The sequence below is a fragment of the Grampus griseus genome, assembly GCF_964374135.1.
Source record: "Grampus griseus genome assembly, chromosome: 3".
NCBI classification, from domain to species: Eukaryota; Metazoa; Chordata; class Mammalia; order Artiodactyla; family Delphinidae; genus Grampus; species Grampus griseus.
The window spans coordinates 100643785-100665764 of record NC_139019.1 but is presented as its reverse complement, the minus strand read 5'-3'; the positions used below and the strand labels follow the sequence as shown (position 1 = coordinate 100665764).

The 21980-nt window shown below is 41.0% G+C and overlaps 1 protein-coding gene across 1 annotated transcript in view; it reads right to left on the bottom strand.

Moving 5' to 3' along the window:
- Positions 1 to 14567, bottom strand: part of SNX24 (sorting nexin 24) — a 162302-nt gene extending 147735 nt beyond the window's left edge. The window contains exon 1 of the mRNA XM_082652187.1: positions 14259 to 14567. Within this exon, the coding sequence (XP_082508313.1) occupies positions 14259 to 14318 (60 nt within the window). The 5' untranslated portion in view covers positions 14319 to 14567. The remainder of the gene's footprint in view (positions 1 to 14258) is intronic.
- Between the last annotated feature and the right edge of the window lie 7413 nt (positions 14568 to 21980).

Below are 21980 nucleotides of genomic sequence, written 5' to 3'. Positions count from 1 at the left end.
GTCAGCTCCATCATCAAAATCTGTCCAGAATCCATCCATCTTCCACCACTTTCACCTACAGAACTGTTCTAAGCCATCATCATCTTTTATGTAGGCTACCACAATAGCTTCCTAACTGAGCTTCCAGCCTGTACCTGACCCTCCTATAGTTTATTTTCCACACTGAAATTTCAAAGTTAACTCATGTAACTAACATGTAAGGACGGGGATTTCCATCTGTTTTCTCTGCTACTGTGTCCTCAGCATCTAGAAGAGTGCCACTACACTGATCATGTGGTTATTAATCAATACATACTTGGTGAATCAAATCATTCCTCTGCTTCCCTTCTCTCAGAATAAGCCTTATCCCTCCTTCCCAGACCTACTGGCTATGCACTGCCCAAACCACCACCTCACCTCACATTATCTGCCCCCATCACACTACCTATGACCTCATCCCCTATTACCCCCTATTCTCTGACTCCAGTCCAACCTCACTGGACTCCTTTCTACATCTAAAACACACTGGGCACATTCCTATCTCAAGCCCTTTGCACACACTGTTCCTGCTGCCTAGACAAGGTTCCCTAGATAACCTCATGACTCACCCCTCACCTCCTTCAGGGCTCTGTTCCAATGTCACTTCCCCAGAGAGGGCTTCTCTGATGTTCCCCCCGGCACTCTTTATCCCCCTTCCCTTGTTTATTTTACTCAGCACTTATCACTATCTGAGATATTATATAATTTAATTATCATGTTTATTTCTGCCCTTCTCCACCCATCCAACTAAAATGTAAGCTTCTTGAGGGTAGAAACTGTCGACTGACTCTCCTTGAAGAGAGACCTTTGCCTGTTTTGTTCATTGCTATATCCCAAACAGGTGGATTACTGCCTGCCACTCAGTAGGTAGTCAGTAAATATTTGTTAAATATTTATTTAACAAATGAGTGATCTGTTTCCATTTTCTCTTGGTATTATCAACAACGCTACAACGAATAACTTTACATGTATATCCTTGTGCATTCATGGATACAGACCAAAAAGTGGGAAGCCTGGGTCAAAGGGTTATATAAATATTTTATTTAATAAATATTGTCAAACTGACCTCCAAAACAGATTCTCCAAGTTATAGTCTCACCAACAGTAGGAAAGTCTCAGCAACAGACAGTAAAGAACCGTCTCCCCTCACCCCCATTTTCATCAGTACTGGTTTTTTTTTTTTTTTTTTGCGGTATGCGGGCCTTTCACTGTTGTGGCCTCTCCAGTTGCAGAGCACAGTCATCCAGACGCGCAGGCTCAGCGGCCATGGCTCACGGGCCCAGCCGCTCCGCGGCATATGGGATCTTCCCAGACCGGGGCACGAACCCGCGTCCCCTGCATCGGCAGGCGGAATCCCAACCACTGCGCCACCAGGGAAGCCCAGTACTGGTTTTTATCAATCTTTTTCACTTCGCCTATCAAATTTTTTAAAAACTTGGTTTCAACTTTGCCCTTCCTTAATTACTAGTGATACTAACTATCTTGTCATATATTTTTGGTCATTTGTACCTCTGATATTTCTCTCCTCTTAAAAACAAATAAACAAAGAAACACTCTCATTACTTGTAGAGCTTCCAGGACAAAATTCTACCTGGGGATCTACAGTCCCACTAAACCACTCAACCCAACCTTCAAACTCCAGTCCCACCCCACCACCTACCCACTACCCAGACTTCTCACCCTTCCCGAGGCCCTTCCTTGAACCTGAAATCATCGTCCTCCCTTTCTCAAACTGGCAAACTGCCACTCATCCTTCCAGAACAAGCTCTCACGTCAGCTGCCCTGCACCCACAATACCAGTGCAATGCCTGCAAGAAAGGAGGCACATAATAATCACGAGAATGAACTGTTGCTCTGCTGGGCTTGTGTAATTTTGAAAATAAGATTAAGTTCCACTGGCAAGGTGAAGAGAATGGGGAGGGTGTATAAGAGAGAGAAGCTCACGGTTTCTAAAGCAATTTCTAAATTCCTAAATTTATCTAAACTCAAAGAACTAAGAAAAGGCAGATGGTGAGACTCAACCCACATATTGGTTCTTCCTTAGAATAAAAATTTTTAAGTGAAAACCTGAGTAATCTGCGTTTTTAATAAAAATCAACAAGAGCACAGTAGCATATTTAAAATACCCACAACACTCCCTTCAAAAAAGGGGGGGGCAACTAGAAGGGGGACACAGAATGTTTCAAATATGCCCAATCCAGTCATCAGAATTTAGCCAGCAAACTACATGGAATCTACATTCAGATACCACCATTCACCTATCAGATTGGCAAAAATCCAAAAGCCTGACAACATGCTCAACTGGCAAGTTTGTGCGGAAACCAGAACTCTCATTAACTGCTATGGGAGTGCAAAATTGCACCATTCAAGGAAGGGAATTTGACAATGCCTGGCCAAATGAAATATGCATTTACCTTTTGATCTCGTAACCCACTGCTAGGAATCTATTTTAAAGATACACTGACAAAAATACAAAAAGACATATGGACAAGGCTATTGACTGCAGCCAACGATGGAGAGCAAAGAGCTATAGAAAAGAATGCAGCATCTCTGCGTCTGCCCATGTAGTCATCTCCAGGATATACTGTTATGTAAAAAAAAAAGCAGGTGGAAGAAAATGTTTTAATGTATTACTGTTTAATCTAAGAAAAGGAGTAGAGGAACAAGCATATTTGTATTTGTGTATATATATTTGTAATATAAGGATAAACCATAACTTTTTTTCTTAATGGCCATTAATGGCAGAGGAAGGAAATGGTGAATAGGACATAAACAGAAGTTAGATTTCTGCAGATAAACCTGAGGCAGTAGATACTTTACACAAGTACAAAACAAAACTAATTTTTAAAAAATCCCTATGAATACAAAATAAAATGAGACCGGGTAGCTAGTTGGTGTTATCAGAGATGCAGATCCCGCGGATGTGGAGGGCCGATCACGGGACTTGAGCGTCCTGGGATTTGGGTATGCAGAGCGGATCCTGGAACCAATCAATGGGCCACAGATAACGAGGGACAACTGTACTGAGATTTTCAGTGTGGGAGAAAGGAGACACAGTTGAAGACACAAGAAACTAAGAAAATAAATTCCTTCCTTGACCACAGAAAAGATCTAGAGACCTCCACAAATGCGGTCGTCCCTTGGAATCTGTGGGGGATGAGTTCCAGGAGCCCCAAACTCTGTGGATGTTCAAGTCCTTTACAAAAAAGGACACTGTACAGTAAATACAGTCCGCTCTCCATATCCGTGTGCTTGGCATCTGCCGATTCCACGAACTGTGAAAAGGTTTAGGTTGGTTGAATGGGTGTGAAACCCACAGATCCGGAAAGCCGACTATATATACCCCGTGCCCGGATCATGGTCTCTAACTCATTTCCCACTAAAGGTAACCAGACACAGCACCCAACTTGAAAAAGCCAAACTTGAAAATGACCAAAGACGGGACAAAAAGTATATAAGAATGACAAAGGCAGTGGACTGAACTACATAAAACATGCTAGTATACATAAATTCATAACAGTGCTAATTTTTAAAAGAAAGCCTCTATGATCACTTTTAGTTTGTGATCTTTGGAGGCAACCAATCCATAATGTTGACAAATAAATAATAAGAGAAAGAATCAAGCATTTATCCTGCCTTTCCTATAAAAACTAAGCTTCAGAGTAACTAATTTATGAGGCAAAGTTCCTTCTTTATACATGTATTCAAGCCAATAAATTAAGAGAGAATGATAAAATTAGTATATCAATGCTAAGCAACCACTAATGAATTAATAGATTCCTTATTAATTAACATTAATTAATACTAATTAATTGATTAATATTAATAGGCAATGTTCTTTGAGGGCTGCTAGCATCACAAATCAAATCTGAAAATGACCAAGCCTCTACCTTTTTACCACGTAAGGAACAGAAAAATGTGTTAATATTTTTATATTACACATGACAAGGATGTAATGACAAGGATGTAATCAGCAAAATCCAGTGTGGGAAACTCTATGAGACAAATGTCACAGTTTATACAACAAAATAATTGTTAAAAAAAAAAAGCAAGGGAGAGAGGTAGAAAAAGAACCTATAGATTAAAAAAGATATATTAAGCAATCACATTCTATAGACCTAGTTTCAATCCCAATTCAAACAAGCTGCATTAGAAAAAAAAGAACATGAATGGGAAAATTAAGGAAATGTAAAAATGGATTGATATTTACAATATTGATGAATTATGGCTTATTTTTAAATAATCTGATAGTGATTGTTTTTTAAAAGGGGAATCTTTATTTTTTACACATACAAACTGAAAATATTCACTGACAGGTCTGAGGTTTCCTTCAAAATGAAATCTTGGGGAGGCTGTGCAAGGAGCAGTGGGAAAGAGTAGGAGACAAAACTGGCCATGAGTTTATCATTTTTAAAGCTGAGTAAAGGGCTTCCCTGGTGGCGCAGTGGTTAAGAATCCACCTGCCAATGCAGGGGACATGGGTTCGATCCCTGGTCCGGGAAGATCCCACATGCCTCGGAGCAACTAAGCCCATGCGCCACAACTACTGAGCCTGTGCTCTAGAGCCCACAACTACTGAGCCCACTCGCCCCAGCTACTAAGCCCGCGCACCTAGAGCCCGTGCTCTGAAGCAAGAGAAGCCACCACAGTGAGAAGCCTGCGTACAGCAACAAAGAGTAGCCCCTGCTCGCCACAACTAGAGAAAGCCAGCACATCAACGAAGACCCAATGCAGCCAAAAATAAATAAATTTTTAAAAATTAAAAAAAAAAAAAAAGCTGAGTGAAAAGGTCACTATTCCCTCCAGTGCTGGAGATGTTGAAATTTTCCATAATAAGTGATTACTTTTAAAAGGGAGGGTGAGCAAGACAACAATTGAAAATTAAAACAGAGCAGACAAATACAAAGCAAAATAACAGGAAATTGCATTAAAAACCTGAATGAGTACCTGGAAAACTAGCATAAGAATACAAGGTATGAACCCAATGGTTTGCTTGTTTTGGAGAGATGCAGTGGGGGATGGAAGAGAATGGAGAAGGTGGGAAATACGTATCTCCATGCCCACTATAATACATCCCAATCATTTATATAAACATACTAGTCTCTGTGATCTTGAAGGAAAAAAATATGTAGTAAATAGCGCTAGAAAACTAAACCTGAATTGAACTGACGAAAGTTGTAATAAGAATACAAGTTGGTTAAATGTAATCGTTGCTTCTGTAGTACTTCAAAGTCTCAGCAAAGAGTTTATCTTACATAGCACAAATATTTATCCTGGACTTTGGTTTACATTATTAATTCACGTTGCAGAACTTAAAAAAGAAAAAGTAAACTTCAAGGCAGTCCCCACTTGAAATAATATGAATAAATCACGAACATAACTAGAGACACCATTCCTTGCACTTTGTAAGGATTCTCACTTCATCCTTAAACCATCCTATAAGGTAGTTACAGGCAGACCTCATTTTATTGCACTTCACTTTATTACACTTTGCAGATATTGCATTTCTTACAAATTGAAGGTTTGTGGCAACCCTACGTGGAACAAGTCTATTAGCACCATTTTTCCAATGGCATTTGTTCACTTCATGTGTCTGTAACATTTTGCTAATTCTTGCAATATTTCCAACTTTTCCATTATTATTATGTTTGTTATGGTGATCTTGTGATTACTGATCTTTGATGTTACTATCGTAATTGTTTTGGGGCACCAGAAACTGTGTCCATATAAGACAGCAAATTTAATCAATAGACGTTGTGTGTGTTCTGACTGCTCCACAAACTGACCACTCACCATCTCTCTCCTTCTCCTTGGGCCTCCCTATTCCCTGAGACACAACAATATTGAAATTAGGCCAATTAATAACACTACATTGGCCTCTAAGTGTTCAAATGAAAGGAAGAGTCGCACATCTCTCACTTTAAATCAAAAACTAGAAATGATTAAGCTTAGTGAAGAAGGCATGCTGAAAGCCAAGATAAGCTAAAAGCTAGACCTCTTGCACCAAACAGTTAACCAAGTTGTGAATGGACAAGTTCTTGAAGGAAATTAAAAGTGCTACTGCAGTGAACACATGAATGGTAAAAAGTGAAACAGTCTTATTGCTGATATGGAGAAAGATTTAGTGGTCTGGAGAGAAGATCAAACCAGCCACAACCTTCTCTTAAGCCAAAGCCTAATTCAAACAAGTCCCTAACTCTCTTCAATTCTGTGAAGGCTGAGAGAGGTGAGGCAGCTGCAGAATAAAAGTCTGAAGCTAGCAGAGTTTGGTTCATGAGGTTTAAGGAAAGAAGCCATTTCCGTAACATCAAAGTGCAAGGTGAAGCAGCAAGTGCTGATGTAGAAATCTGCAACAAGTTATCCAGAAGATCTAGCTGAGATAATGAATGAAGGTGGCTACGCTACCCAACAGATTTTTCAATGTAGATGCAACAGCCTTTTCTTGGAAGATGTCATCTAGGACTTTTCATAGCTAGAGGAGTCAATGCCTGGCTTCAAAGGACAAGCTGACTCTCTCGTTAGGGGCTAATGCAGCTGGTGACTGAAGCTAAAGCCAGTGCTCATTCACCATTCCAAAAATCCTAGGGCCCTTAAGAATTAGGCTAAATCTACTCTGCCTGTGCTCTCTAAATGGAATATCAAAGCCTAGATGACAGCACATCTGTTGACAATATGGCTTACTGAATATTTTAAGCCCACTGTTGAGACCTACTGCTCAGAAAAAAAAATTCCTTTCAAAATATGACTAGTCATTGACACTGCACCTAGTCACCCAAAAGCTCTGATGAAGATGTACAACGAGATTCATATTGTTTTCATGCCTGCTAAGACAACATCTGTCCATAGCCTGTGCCATGGATTAAGGAGTAGTTTCAAAATTCAAGTCTTATTTCTTAAGAAATACATTTCAGAAGGCTATAGCTGCCATAGATAGTGATTCCTCTGATGGATCAAGGCAAAGTAAATTGAAAACCTTCTGGAACGGATTCACCATTCTACATGCCATTAAGGACATTCATGATTCATGGGAAGAGGTCAAAATATCAACATTACCAGATGTTTGGAAGAAGTTGATTCCAACCCTTCATGGATGACTTTGAGAGGTCCAAGACTTCAGTGGAGGAGTTCACTGCAGATGCGTTAGAAACAGCAAGAGAACTAGAACTAGAAGTGGAGCCTGAAGATGCAACTGAATTGCTGCAATCTCATGATGAAACGTCAATGGATGAGGAGTTGCTTCTTATGAGCAAAGAAAGTGGTTTCTTAAGATGGAATCTACTGGTGAAGATTGTTGAAATGACAACAACAGATTTAGAATATAACATAAACTGAGATGATAAAGCAGCAACAGGGTGTGAGAGGACTGACTCCAATTTTGAAAGAAGTTCTGTGGGTAAAATGCTATCAAACAGCATTGCATGCTGCAGAGAAACCACTTATGAAAGGAAGAGTCCATCAGTGCAGCAAATTTCACCGTTGTCTTATTTTAAGAAATAGACACAGCACCACAACCTTCGGCAACTATCACCCTGATCAGTCAGCAGACATCAACGTCAAGGCAAGACTCTCCGCCAGTATAAAGATTACAACTCACTGAAGGCTCTGATGATGGTTTGCATCTTTTAGCAATAAGGTTTTTTTTGTTTGTTTGTTTGTTTTTTTGCGGTACATGGGCCTCTCACTGTTGTGGCCTCTCCCGTTGCGGAGCACAGGCTCCGGATGCGCAGGCCCAGCGGCCATGGCTCACGGGCCCAGCCGCTCCGCGGCACGTGGGATCTTCCCGGACTGGGACACGAACCCGCGTCCCCTGCATCGGCAGGCGGACTCTCAACCACTGTGCCACCAGGGAAGCCCCAATAAGGTATTTTTTAATTAAGCAATGTAAATGTTTTTTAGACATAATGAGACTGCTCACTTAATAGACTACAGTATAGTGTAAACATAACTTTTATAGCTCTGGGAAACCAAAAAATTTGTGTGACTCGCTTTATTGCAATAAGCAGTGGTCTGGAACTGAACTCGAAATATCTCTGAGGTATGTCTGTACTAGTATCCTCTTTTACAGATGAGGAAAATAAGACACAGGAAGATTAAGTAGCTTGCCCAAAGTCTGGCTTCAGGCTAAATGCTGCAGGCAAGATGAGGCAGACAGCATGAGTCCAGCCACAGCCTGTGCTTTTCATTGTGAGGCTGTGTCAGCTTCTGTCATAAACTGGTATAATATTATAAATAGGATTTTGCCAAGTGGCAAAACTTTCCAAGGAAGCAACTGAAATAATCAAAATTTGATTTAATCTGTACAGGTTCATATCTAATAACATGCCTGTCTCATTTTTGAGAGACAGTGTACTACAACTTGGACTACTTAGTATCACATCAAAGCAGATGAAACTAAATACAATGTGGTATCCTGGATGAGATCCTGGAACAGAAAAAGCACGTTAGTGGAAAAATTGGTGAAATCCAAAAAGTCTGGAGCTTAGTTAATCACAAGTTACCAATGCTGGTTTCCTTATTTTGACGTTACCATGGTAATGGATGATGGTAACAGCGGAACTGGGTGAGGGGGTATATGGAACAGTTGGTACTAATTTTGCAACTTTTCTGCAAATCTAAAATGATTTCAAAATCAAAAGTTTATTTTAAAAGAATAGATCAATTTCTAAGCACCGTATCTGCAAAATTCAATCCTCTTGTAAAATTTTTGATTTTCAAGTGAATGTAGCATTCTGTTTGTTAATGTTCAAGAATATTTTCAAACTGTATTTCTTGTCTTTAAGGGTAAGGAACATATCTTACACATGCTTGACTTAATCACTCAACACACGTTTAATGTTTGCCTATGCTGTGAGTTTACCATGTGTGAGGCACTGTGCCAGCTATGTCCTTGTCACACAAAGGCCTCCTGCATCATAGATGCTTATAAAGGGTGACTGGAAGATAATCGTTGTGGGCACTGTGGTCTTGCCATCCTTCTGAACTTCTCCCGCTGTGGTGTCTACAGGGTTAGGTGGCAGGAATGGACTGATCTCATTCCTAGCTCCAGGGATGCCCCCTAACTATTTTCACTCCGTCTGGTTAACTTATCCTTGCCACAGTGATTACACGAATCATGGTGAAGGCAGCCAATCAGCACACAGAATTCCTCTGGCAACTGCATTGGTTGAGGAACTAACTAGGGATAACGAGATATGAAGGAAGAAAAGTGCCCTTGCTCTGAAGAAACACCCTCTCTTCCTCTGGATTTTGTAGAATACGATTTTTTTTTTTAATCTGCAATATGTTACCATTTTGTCACCAGGTGGAAGCGACTCTGAGGATGAAAGTAAACAGAGAGTGGAAGTGGCCAGGCCCCCTTGATCTTACGTGTCATTCTCACAAATATAAAATGGCAATAATAATATTTCCCACAGACCACTGTTAATTCCAAGGCAATATGAGCACTACGGTTATGTTAAAAACAACAAAAACAACTAAGAATTGGGATGATATTAAGGTTTTGCTAACCTTGTGGTAGTATTTACATTTTGGTTATGTTTCTTTAAAAGGTCTTTGCCTGTCAGATATTCACAGTAAAATATTTACAGGTGAAATTTTATTTTGGATTTGCTTTAAAATACTCCAGAATTTTTTTTTTTTAATGGAAGAATGAAGGGTGGTGAACGAAATAAGTACTGTAAAATATTGAAGGTGAGTAATGGGTAAATGGTGGTTCATTATATTGTTCTATTTGTGTATTTTAATCCAGAAAATATTAAACTGATAATTATCCCTGCATATATCTCAATATTATGATCATGTATATATGGAGCTGCCTTATCTATTGAAAAGCATGATATAAAGTAAATCAGTGAAAGAGTCCAGATCTCAAGAAAAAGATGTATTTATATAAACACAACACACTCAGTCACACACATACAGTTAAAATGGACTTGAAGGGCTTCCGTGGTGGTGCAGTGGTTGAGAGTCCGCCTGCCGATGCAGGGGACACGGGTTCCGTGCCCTGGTCCGGGAAGATCCCACATGCCGCGGAGCGGCTGGGCCCGTGAGCCATGGCCGCTGAGCCTGCGCGTCCGGAGCCTGTGCTCCACAACGGAAGAGGCCACAGCAGTGAGAGGCCCGCGTACCGCAAAAAAAAAAAAAAAACCAAAAAAACAATGGACTTGAAAATCTATCTAATTGAATGCCTCGATATTTACAGCTATGGAAAATGAAATCTAATACCTTCAAACTTTTATGGTGTTACATGAATGGTAATTCTAGTTTTCTTTTGTTTTTACCAACCATGTTATCTGAAAATGGAAAATATAAATACTAACCTATACTGGCACCCAGGACCTGCTTCCTTTCATATCCAGTGGACTGTTCTCCATCCTCACCTGACAAGGCCAGTGAGCCATATCTAGCATTTTCCTTCTTATAAAGCACCTACTGTTCTTTCTCTTCCTGCCTCACACCCCTCACCCAGACCTCTCTATGTATCCTGAACTCCAAAATCAAATAGCCTCATCTGCCACAAAAAACTCAGCAGGCCCCCAAATGAAACTGCCCACATGTCAGTTCTTTTTTTGGTCACTGGCACCCAGTACTCGCGGGAGTCACCCTGCTGCCTCACATCTGGTCACCAGACCCTGGAGGTTCCTGTAAGTCCTCCCCTTTCCTTTCCCAGTTGCCTTAGTTCAGCCCTCATCCTCTCCTTTCTGGTCATTTTGCATCTCCTACGTGATTAATGCTCCAGGGTCATCTTTCTCAATGCAAAGCTAATCATGTTACTTCCTTCCTTAAAACTCCAGCGACTTCCCACTGTCTGAAGCTGAAGTCCACACCCCTTTATAGCTCTCAAGGCTAGCCATCTGGTCTCTCCACACCTCTCTCTGTCGGGAATCACTGCACAACCCCAGTCCAACTCACTGAGCTGCTTCACGCCTCAGGATCACTGTGCTTCTGACTTTCTTCTCCTATTAGAAGACTCATTCATTATTTATTCAGCACGGATGTAGTGAATTTTCACTATGTGATAAGCCCTGTACAAGGATACAGCAGTGGAGAGTGACACTGTCCTAGCCTCAAGGAGCTTACAGCCTAGCAGGGAAACAGATATCAAACAAATACACTATGGGGGATAGGGGTAGGGTGGGAAGGGTTCACCTGCATTTTGTTACAATATCCTTTCCTGCTTCTTTGTAAACTAAAATGATTTAGAAGTGGCCCTTTTTTTGTTCGGTGTGGTTTGTTTTTTGGTGAATCTGGGAGTTTAACATGCCTTCTTCCTGAGATGAAATTTTGCCCCGCACTTCCTCTTTCTGTAATTCACAATCCCAGCAAAATTCTCATCAGATTTCAAATGTCAGCATTCCTGAGCACCCCTCCTCCCCCCCCCCCCCCCCACCCAGAGCACACCACCCTAAGTCAGAGCTGAACCGCCCTGTTCCTCCTCAGGACTCCAGCTGACATCAGAGCACTCTAACCCTTCCCCACCTGACCCCTGCTGCATGGGCTGAGAGTCCCTAAGGACAGCAACAACATCCTTCCACCTTTCAATTCCCCACCTAACACAGTGCAGGCCCACGGTAAATGTTTAAATGTTCAAATGGCAAACATTCACTCTTTAAAGGTAAATTACTTCATACATAAAGCATAACTTCGTATAAGCTTTTTGAATAACAATTGAGCAATACTGATAAAAACTTAGAAGGCCCAGAAGTACCACTTCTAGTTAATGTTCTACAGAAATCCTAGTAGTAGGCATAAAAAGCATGTACAGGGATATCTTATTTCAACATTTGGCATAGTTGCCAAAAACTAGAAGCAAATGTCAATGGCCACCAACAGAGATCTGTGTAAACAAATTACGGTGCATTCCTTCTGCAGAAGATCCCTCCGCTACCAGTAAGAAGGAGACAGACCTATCCGTATTGGCACAGAAAGATATCCATAAGCTGTACAATGACAGTTATAGTGAAATCCTGCTATTTATTCTAAAAAAGAAACAAACATGTTTTCATAGCATAGGGGGAAAGTCTCTAAGAAAGCACCCCTATGCGTTATCCCTAAGGGCATGGGACAAGAAGGAGGAAAAATCATCCTGTACTTTAAATTTCCTGTCACTGAATTTGTTAGAATGCAGTTTAATATTTCTTAAATTTGAAACACAATCACTAAAGTAAAAAGGTACTTTTTTACACTAAAGTATACATTATTTTACCAGTTTCTTATTTAGGGAACTGAGAAGATATTTTTAAATTCTGGGTTTTTCTAAAAAGATGAAATATTATTTGATGCTACCTTCCCAGCACCCGGAATACAGACACATAGCAGGCACTCAGTTAATGTTTGCTGAATGAATAAACTGCTGTACAATTCCAAAACTGCTGGCCAAGGGTAGAAAGTATCTGCTTCACAAACTCACAAAGGAAAAAAATCACTCGCAGAAGTATCTTAAAAAATGGTTACCAACCTACATAAATTAGGATTTTTTTTTAAGTAAATTTTCAAAAAGCATACAAACTCTCCTCACATAAGCAATCTTCTACCTACCAAGTTTACCAAGAAAAAGGCTCCTTCCAAATCAGTTTAATTCAAAACCTGGGGTGTGGCATATGGCTGGCCATAACACAAGTAATAGAAAGAAACAGGAAAACTTGGGTTAAAACACAGGCACTCTAATAGAAAAAACCAACCATTCGGATCCACCGAAGTGCTTATTTGGGGAGGTAATTAACTTTTTTGCTTGGATTACTGAGACCAAGGCCCCTGACAAGCAGCCTGTTTATCTCCAGGTGCTAAAAGAATGCCCTAAAGATGGAAAGCCCTCCATGACTGTTGATGCTGATGGGAGAGGTGAGACACCTGAAAGAAGGAAAGACCACCAAGGTTTTAGGCTTAAGGAAAAAGACTTGAATAGGTTCAAATTTAAGTTCATTCCTCCACCCCTTTTTTTGAAGATACAGTATATTTAATCAATTTCATAACTCATTTATTTATCTAAATAACAGCCAGGGAGCTCAGCTCTTCCTTGGTTGAAGTCCCCCCCTCCCCCCAAGGGAAGGCACTTTGAGAACTTGTTTTGTGATACGTGGACCCAGTAGTCTACTTAATTCTAGAAACCCACATACTCCTTGGATTTTTTTTTTTTCCATCACTACTCTTAATTCTAAAAATTCCTTTGAGAGAGTGATTTAATCCCCGCTATGAAAACACAAGGTTCCAAATAAGTTGTCACCAAAACCCAATAATCTTTAGAGAAAAGATTAAAATACTTCTCTGCCAAACTAATGTAACTGGAGTTTAGCAAGTGGGTGAATTAAATAACAAGTGAATAAGTGAATAAAATAACAATCCTTTAGAGTGCCCTGTGCAATTTTCCCCAAAGCCTACCTGTTCTTTAAATGGAAATAAAATTTTCCAAGGTCTATCCCAGGCTGAGGCATTTCTCCCTCTAGCAATGACTGTCTAGATGAAGATGTCTAAGTTCGCTGGGAAATCAACTACCTACAGTTCATTTACTAAACTTATTATCCAAAGGTTCCAGGCCCTGGTCTCTGCCCTCCCTGCCACTCCTCCACTCTTGAAAGCAGGGATCCTGTTTCTCATTCTTCAGAGACCACAGTCCTAGGTATGGAACAGGTGCTCAGTGAGTACCTGATTTTTGCCATTTCATGGCACTGCATAACGAGAAAAAAAACAACAAAACTTGGGGAATCATCTAAAAGCAACACATGTGTTTGCTTTGGCTAATAAATTCTACAAATGATGATTTTTTTAAATTAGCGTATTTTCCATCTGAATGAATCCCTACGTAACTTGGAAACCAACATCAACCCGCCCGCAAAGACACTTCTGTCTGGACAGAGGAGCAGCTGTGCCAGAAACGAACGCAGCCCATCCCGGGCTCCAGAGGGCTGGCGGCGGGGAGAATGGCGAGCGCCGCGTCCGAGGATACGACTCCCGGCGCTCCTAGCCAGAGGCCGGGAGCCGGGCAGGGAGGGGGAAGGGACCAAACCGGGGCACCCCGAGCGCCCGCCGCCGCCGCCGCGCCAGGGAGGGGGCTCCTGTTTCCTTGACACCCGCGCCGGGGCGCAGCCTTCCCAGTGGGCCCGGGGAGGGAGGGAAAGGGAGGGGAGCGAAGGGACCCCACCCCTCAACCCCGCGCAGGGGCGGCGGCTGCCGGAGGAACCTTCCGGACTCAGCAGCCGCAGGCCTGGCTCGCGGGGCACTGTCCCGCCGCGGCCGGCGCCTACCGTGTATCCCCGCTCCAGGTCACTCTCCTCGTAGCGAAAGGACGGGATGTAGACCTCCATGGTCGCGCCAGCCGGCCAAGCGGAGGGCGAGCGCGGGGCGGGCTCACGGCCGCGGCCGCCGCCCCGCCCCCGGCCCAGCCGCCCCACCTCTCTTCCCGGAGCCCACGGGACCCAGACAGTGCGCGGAGCGGGCCAGGGGCGGGAGTCCGAGGGCCGGCAGCCGAGGGCGTGGGGACTCTGTAGCCCGCCGCTCTCTGGGCGGGCCCGGGGCCGGAGACGGAGCCGGGGGCCGGGAGCCGAGGGCGTGTGGCTCTGGGCTCCTGGGTTTCAGGCCCAAAGGGCGGCAGAGATCAGCTGGGCCCGGAGGAGGCGGGGCCTGGAAACCTGTGAGTCTGCAGAAAAGGGGTGTGCGCGCCACCGCGCCGGGGACAGGGCCGCACCCCGACGCTCCCTGCCCTTGAGGTTCGAGCGTGCGCTGGGCTTGCAATTTGCAAGACACCACCCTTAACAGATCGCCAGACAGCAAGGAGTAGAAAAGCATGGAGCCTCTTCATTTTGCTTTTTGTTGAATTTTCGCCTTAACACTCGGCTGGCACGAACAGCAGCGAACCCTGCACTACTTCTACCAAGACTTAACTGTTTCCCTTCGATTCCAGGGTGAGCGTCTCCTTCTGAGTTAGCCGTCGAACTTGGGAATGATGCTATAATACAGAGCCCTAAAGTCGGTTGCTCACTGAGACACACATTCCGATGCTCCAGTTCTAAAATCCTGCCTGTATAGGGCTTTTTAACTATAAGAGAAAAATAGAAGACGTGGGGGGGGGGCGGGGGAAAGAAAGAAAGAAGAAAGAAAGGTGAGGGCTGGAATCTGCCCCTCAGGCCAGAACATAATAACCTGAAAATACCTAAAAGATGAAGTGTTCCAATGAGGAAATTTGGTTATCAGATTACATTTGCAAACTCCGAGTTTCTTTCTTAGGTTAGAGCACAGGGCAGAATAGAAACTTGAAGGTGACTTGTATAGCAAGTTTCTTGGGCTGCAAGTGAACAGCTGTGACTACTCAGTTTGCGCTTGAGGCCAGGGGGCATTTCAACTTGAAACTCTGAAGTTTATGATGAGAACTTAGTCATGCAAAAGAGGAATAATCAGGCCCTTAGCTTTAAGAACTTGCCTGATGTGGACCCTGCAAAGCCCTCTACAGTAGCCTCAGGTGAAGACCTCACCTTCTCACCACACATTTGCAGCTCCAGGATGTGTCCGCCTGTCAGAATGCCATGCCTCAGAATAGGCTGTGCCCTATAACCAGACTAGGCTTTCTCTTTTCTTCCACTGGCCAGCACCTCCAGATGTAACCAAACAGCTCTGTGGGCTCCATGCTGTCTCAGTTCCGAGCCTGGCTTGTAAGTTCCGTTAAACCTCTGGTGACTATCACACGGTATTGTGCCATGTATTTATCTGCCTCAGCCCTAGATTCTACAGAAAGTACTTTAAAAAAATTATTTTTTATCCTCTTCTTGGCATATTGCCAGGCACATTTTTTGTTAAAGCTTTATATAAGCATTTAAATACTCATCTTTACAAAACCAGCAGGTATCATGCCAGATGTTATTACATCCCATGTCTCATTTAAGCTTCATAACAACCCCATGAGGAAGTGTTATGTACAGTAGGGCTTTCAGGGACTCAGAAGTAGTGTTCCTGTGGCAGAAGACCCCCCATACAATTTCAGGATTGGTGGAAACAGGTTATTAAGGGCTCAGTGTGTAATGTAAACCAGGATTATGTAATCATAAAATCCTTGGGCTACAGATTGCTGATCAAGCTTTTAATATGCTTTTTATACGATCCTTCCACAACAGCCTGCTAGTAGCCTGCCATATATATCTTTGTCTGGCTTGGCTCATCTATTTACCCATTGGATTTAAAAGTCAGAAATGTATGGGTCCAAGAAGATGTGACAGGTGGTCCAAATGAATCCATTTTTTTTTCTTCCTTTTTTGCTGTCTTCTACTAATAGCTGAGTAATTTTGCCTGGCTGAAAATATATACAAGCTCTCAATATGTGGGTGTGTTCTTGAGGGTCTATCAGCGCAGCTATAGTTGTTATAATTTGTTATTTCATATGGTATAATTAAAGCTCAGAGGATAAATAGCTATGAAATTACTAGCTAATAATTAGAAGAGCTAAATTTCTAATCAAGTTCTGTGGGTAACCACTCTAAAGGGAAGAAGAGAATAGCACTAAAGTAAGAGAACATGGCAAATGTATTATTGTGATGTTCTTACATATCTTTTAGTATGGCTCTATAATCTGTGACCGGTGAACTAAGTATCTTCTCAGAACATTAATAAAAATACATGGCAAGTACACATGTAAGAAGTTGAACAGTTAGTATCTGTTAATAAAGGCCAGAAAATTACATAAGAAAAATAACAAAATTCTGCTGGAATCTGGGTATGAAACCCCTACAATAAAAATACTACATTTACCTAGTATTGGGCAGAAGTATATTTCAGCAAACTTAATGATAAACTGCTTTAAATACCAACTTATATTAGAAGTCTTGACCAAAATCTATCTAGAATATATTACATATTCAACATTCAGTTATAAGACTAACATATCATGACCAAACAAGATTTATCCCAGTAATATAAAGATAGTTAAACATTAGGAAATCTGTTGCCGTATTTCTCAACATTGTCAGATTAGAAAAGAACCAAAATAAATGAGTATGAAAATAAATTTTGACTAATACTAAACTTTCTGTGGGTTATTTGTATGGAAATATGTTAATATAAATGTTTCAGACATTACATGAAATTTCTAAAAATCTTATATGTTCTGGTATAATGTTATAAGTCATAATTCTAGTTATTACTTTAAAATGTATATCTCAGAAATAACTACATTTCATTGTCAATTGCGTTACTATGAACTTTCATCAAATCTTTAACCGTGTTAATTTTTAAGTCTTTTGTCATTTACAGACAGTTCTGGGTGTACTCTGATGCTTTTGCAAAAATGTTCCTATAAAAGGGTTTCATCTTCAAGGAATTCATAGAAAAGACTCTGACAAATACAGGTTTCTGGTAACTGACTATACTGCTGAACTGAATGAATAAGCATTTTCAGAACTCTAATGGAAAACTGATGAATTCATAAAAGTGCTAACAAAAGATCAAGATGAAAAAAAAACTAATTACATGGGACTGAGTGAACTGATGAGGATGATTATAATTTTTGTGACTTTCTGTTTGAATAAAAATAATAAAAAATTTTTAAAAATGAAAATAAAATTTGAAACAACATTAATAAATCAGTACACCTCTTCCTAATAATTCTTAACAGGCTGGAAATAACAAGAACCATCTTTAACTTGATAAAGGTTACCACAACCCTATAGCAAATATCCTATTCAACATCGTATAAGGAAGCATAAGAATAGTGTCAATAACTTTATCACAAGTATTGTTTGACATTCTGCTGGAGGCCCTAGCCAATGCAATAAGACAAGTAAAATAAATAAGAGGTATAGATATTGGATAGGAAGATATAAAACTAATGTTACTTGTAGATGAAATGACCTACGTAGAACAGAATCAACTAACAACTTATTAGAACTAATAAAAGAGTTTCATAAGGTGCCAGATATTAAATCATCATATACAAATCATTAGATTTCATATTCAATAGCTTGCTTACACAACAACATTAACCAATTAGAAAATAACAGGGAAAACCAAAAGACTTCATTAACGACACATTAAAAACTTATAAAATTTCTAAAGATAAACTTAAATGTGCAAGACCCATATGAAGAAAACTAAAAAAACATTAAAGGACACAAAAGAAAATCTGAAAATAGTTTTATCATGTTTCTGAATGGGAAGGATCAATATTTTTTTGATTTTCTTGGGTAAGTTTTCACCAAAACAAGTTATAAAGTTAATACAATCAAATGCCCAACCAGCTAAGAAACGTGACAAGATTGTCTGAAAAATGAATAGCCAGGGCAGGTTTGAACCAAAAAAAAAAAAAAAAAAAAAAGAGAGAGGATAAGTTAATCTACAGGATGTTAAAACATACTATAAAGCCATAGTATTTAAACCAGTATAATCCTGGAGCAAAATTAGACAAATGATGAAGGGAACCAAATAGCTCAGAAATAAATTCCTTAATAGATGGGAACATAATATGAAACAACAATGGTATTTCAAAGCTGTGAGGGTAAAAAAATAAGCTATTCAATAAATAGCTGAATGTTTAAATAGTTTTAATCAGTATTTAAATAGTAAAGTTTTAATAAATGTTAAAAATAGTATAAATAAATGGTGTAATGAATAGTTTATGGGTAACTGGCTCTCCATCTGAAAGAAAAGTAAAATTCATTTTTAAAGTGAATTCCACGTATAGTAAAAAGCTCTAGGAAGAAACAGAGCTACAAAACCTTAAAGCAGACAAAGTCTTATTACAAAAAACAAATGTCAAAGACATTAGGGGAAAGATTATACTATATTAGAGTAGATAAAGATTTAAAATTAATGTAAACCAAAGACCGTAAAGTTTAAAAAACATTCAATAAACTGAAAAAATAAATGCAACACATATGACAAAGCATTAATGTATATTTTATATGTAAAGAATACATAATTTTCTTAATAGCACAATCAAAAATGGACACAGTGTGAACACACAATTCCCAAGATAATGCAAGTGGACAAAAAAAAAAGAAAAAAAAAATCTGTATGAGTTATCTATTATCAAGTAAAAAATTACCCCCAAATTTTAGCTGCTTAAAGCAATATGTACTTATTATATAGTTTCTGTTGGTCATGAATCTGGGAGCAGTTTAAGTTGCAGACGAGATGTACACCAAGGCTACAACTTAAGACTCTACTGGACTGCAGGATCCACTCACAAAGTGGTTCACTCACATGCCTGGTAAGTTAATGTTGATTGTTGGCAGGAAGCTTCAGTTCCTGGCCACTTGGACCTCTCCATAGACACATCGAGGCTTCCTCCAAAGCAAAAATATCCAAAAGAGCTCAGGGCAGAAAGTACACCTACCCTAAGAATTCACACTCCATCATTTCTGCAATATCCTGCTGGTTACAAAGGTTAGCCTATTTAGTGTGAAAGCCACTATACAATGGTTTGAGTCTCAGGAGGCAAGAATTAATCGGGATTATTGTGGAGGGTAGCTAACACGTAACCATGAGCAGAGAAACAAATTCTACCATATTATGGGTAAAAATATTTTGGTGTACCTACACTATGAATATTATGTTGCACTTAAAAAAGAAACTAATGTTAGGATTTATGGGTTAAGATAACAAATTGAACATACATAATTTCACTCCATCTAGCCCCAGTAAAACTGCAACAAGGAATTTCTCTCTCTCTTTTTTTTTGACGCATAAAGATAGGAAAAGCAGGAGAAGAGAGAATAGCAAAAAGATTTTTATAAGCTAGAAAGCAGATAGATGAGAAGTAACTTTCAGCAAACAAGTAAAAGCCAAATTAAAGCCAGCAGTGGGAAAGCTGAAAATCAACCTGATTTACACAGGACAATACCCAAAAAGATCAGCGAGAGGAACAGAAGATACATCTAGAATAGGAGGTAGTTGGCTAAAAGAAGGAAGATTGAATGAGGCTGAGAATTGGGAAAAATCCCTTAATCCCCTCTTCCATCTTTGCACAGTTCCAGAGGATATTTCCTCAAGAGAGCGTAAAAAAGAGAGTCTTTGCATCAGAAGTTGACTTGCCCAGCTGAGGGCATGGAAACTCTTATCAAAAAATAGTTGGGGTCTGGGAGTAAATGATCATATACATATTGAATGCTGAATGCTGTAACCTTACAGAGGCTGGCAGCTACACCTTTACCTTCCAGGCAAGAAACATGAAGATATTCTCTGGGAAATCTGACAAGCCCAAGAGAAAAAAAGCTAGAAATACCAACATTGGAAATTCCCTACAAACAGCCCAATGAGATTACTCTTCAGTGATGTTCAAATTTGATAGGCCTTGGGTGTGGCCAAGACGGTGGAGCAGGAAGACCCTGGGCTCAGCTCCTCCCACAGGCACACCAAAACTTCAACTATTTACACAGAAACTATTGATGAGAATGACCTGAAGACTAGCAGAAAAGATTTTCCACAGCTAAAGATATAAAGAACGAACCACAACAAGACCTGGTAGGAGGGGTAGAGATCAGTATAGTCAAGACCCACATTCCTGGGGTAGGCAACAACACAAACAAAAGGATAATCACAACTGGAGAGGTTCTCCCCAAGGAGTGAGGGGTTCAAACTCCACATGGGGCTCCCCAGCCCAGAGTTCCTGTACTGAGAAGACAGGCCCCCAGAACATGTGGCTGTGAAGGCCAATGGGGCTTGTGTACAGGAGAGCCAGAGGGCTGTGGGAAACAGAGACCCTGCTTAAAGGGCACATGCAAAATCTCACATACTCCAAGTCCCAGTACAGGGGCAGTAATCTGAAAGGAGCCTTAGTTAGACATACCTGCTGATCTTGGAAAGCCTGCTGGAGAGGTAGGAGGCAATTGATACTCTCCCTGAGAACACAGACACTGGCAGTATCCATTTTGGGGAGCTCATTCTTCCACAAGGAGACTGATGCTGGCAAGCACCATTTTGGAGTCCTCCCTCTAGCCTATCAGCACCAGGGCCTTATGCACCCAGGAGCAGGTCAACACCAGTCCTAAGCAGTCAGCCCCACTGGGACCCAGCCCTACCCATCAGCAGGCTGACAGCCTCCATATGAGGCAGGACCTGATAGCCAACTAAGTTGGGGGCCAGCCCCACCTAGTAGTGAGCCCACCACAAGAGAAATGCCCACACAGCCCACATAGGGGGCAACTCTAGGGTGTACAGCTCAAGTGACCAAAAAGGAGTATGTTCCTGAGCCCCATAGGATGTCTCCCACATAAGGCCACTTCTTCAAGATTGGAAAATGTAATCAGTTTACCTAAGACATAGAAATAAAAGCAATGAATGAGACAAAATGAGGCAACAGAGGAATATGTTCCAAACGAAGCAACAAGATGAAACCCCAGAAGAACTAAGCCAAATGGAGATAAGCAATCTATCCAGTAAAGATGGGGGTGGGGGGGTGGGAGGGAGGGGATATATGTACACACATAGCTGATTCATTTCGTTGTACAGCAGAAACTAAAGCAACATTGTAAAGCAACTATACCCCAATTGAAAAAAAAAAGAGTTCAATGTGATGATCATAAAGATACTCAATGAACTCAGGAGAAAAATAGATGAACACACTGAGAATGTTAACAAAGAATTAGAACATATAAAGAAGAACCAAACAGAGCAGAAGAATAGAATAACTGAAATTAAAAATACAACAGAAGGAAACTGACAGTAGATTAGATGATATAGAGGAATGGACTGGCAACCTGGAAGACAGAGTAGTGGAAATCACCCAGGATTTATTTTTTTTTAAGCCAAGAAAAAGGATTTTAAAAAGTAAAGATATGGGCTTTCTTGGTGGCGCAGTGGTTGAGAGTCTGCCTGCCGATGCAGGGGACACGGGTTCATGCCCCGGTCCGAGAAGATCCCACATGCTGCGGAGTGGCTGGGCCTGTGAGCCATGGCCACTGAGCCTGAGGGTCCGGAGCCTGTGCTCCGCAACGGGAGAGGCCACAACAGTGAGAGGCCTGCGTACTGCAAAAAATAAATAAATA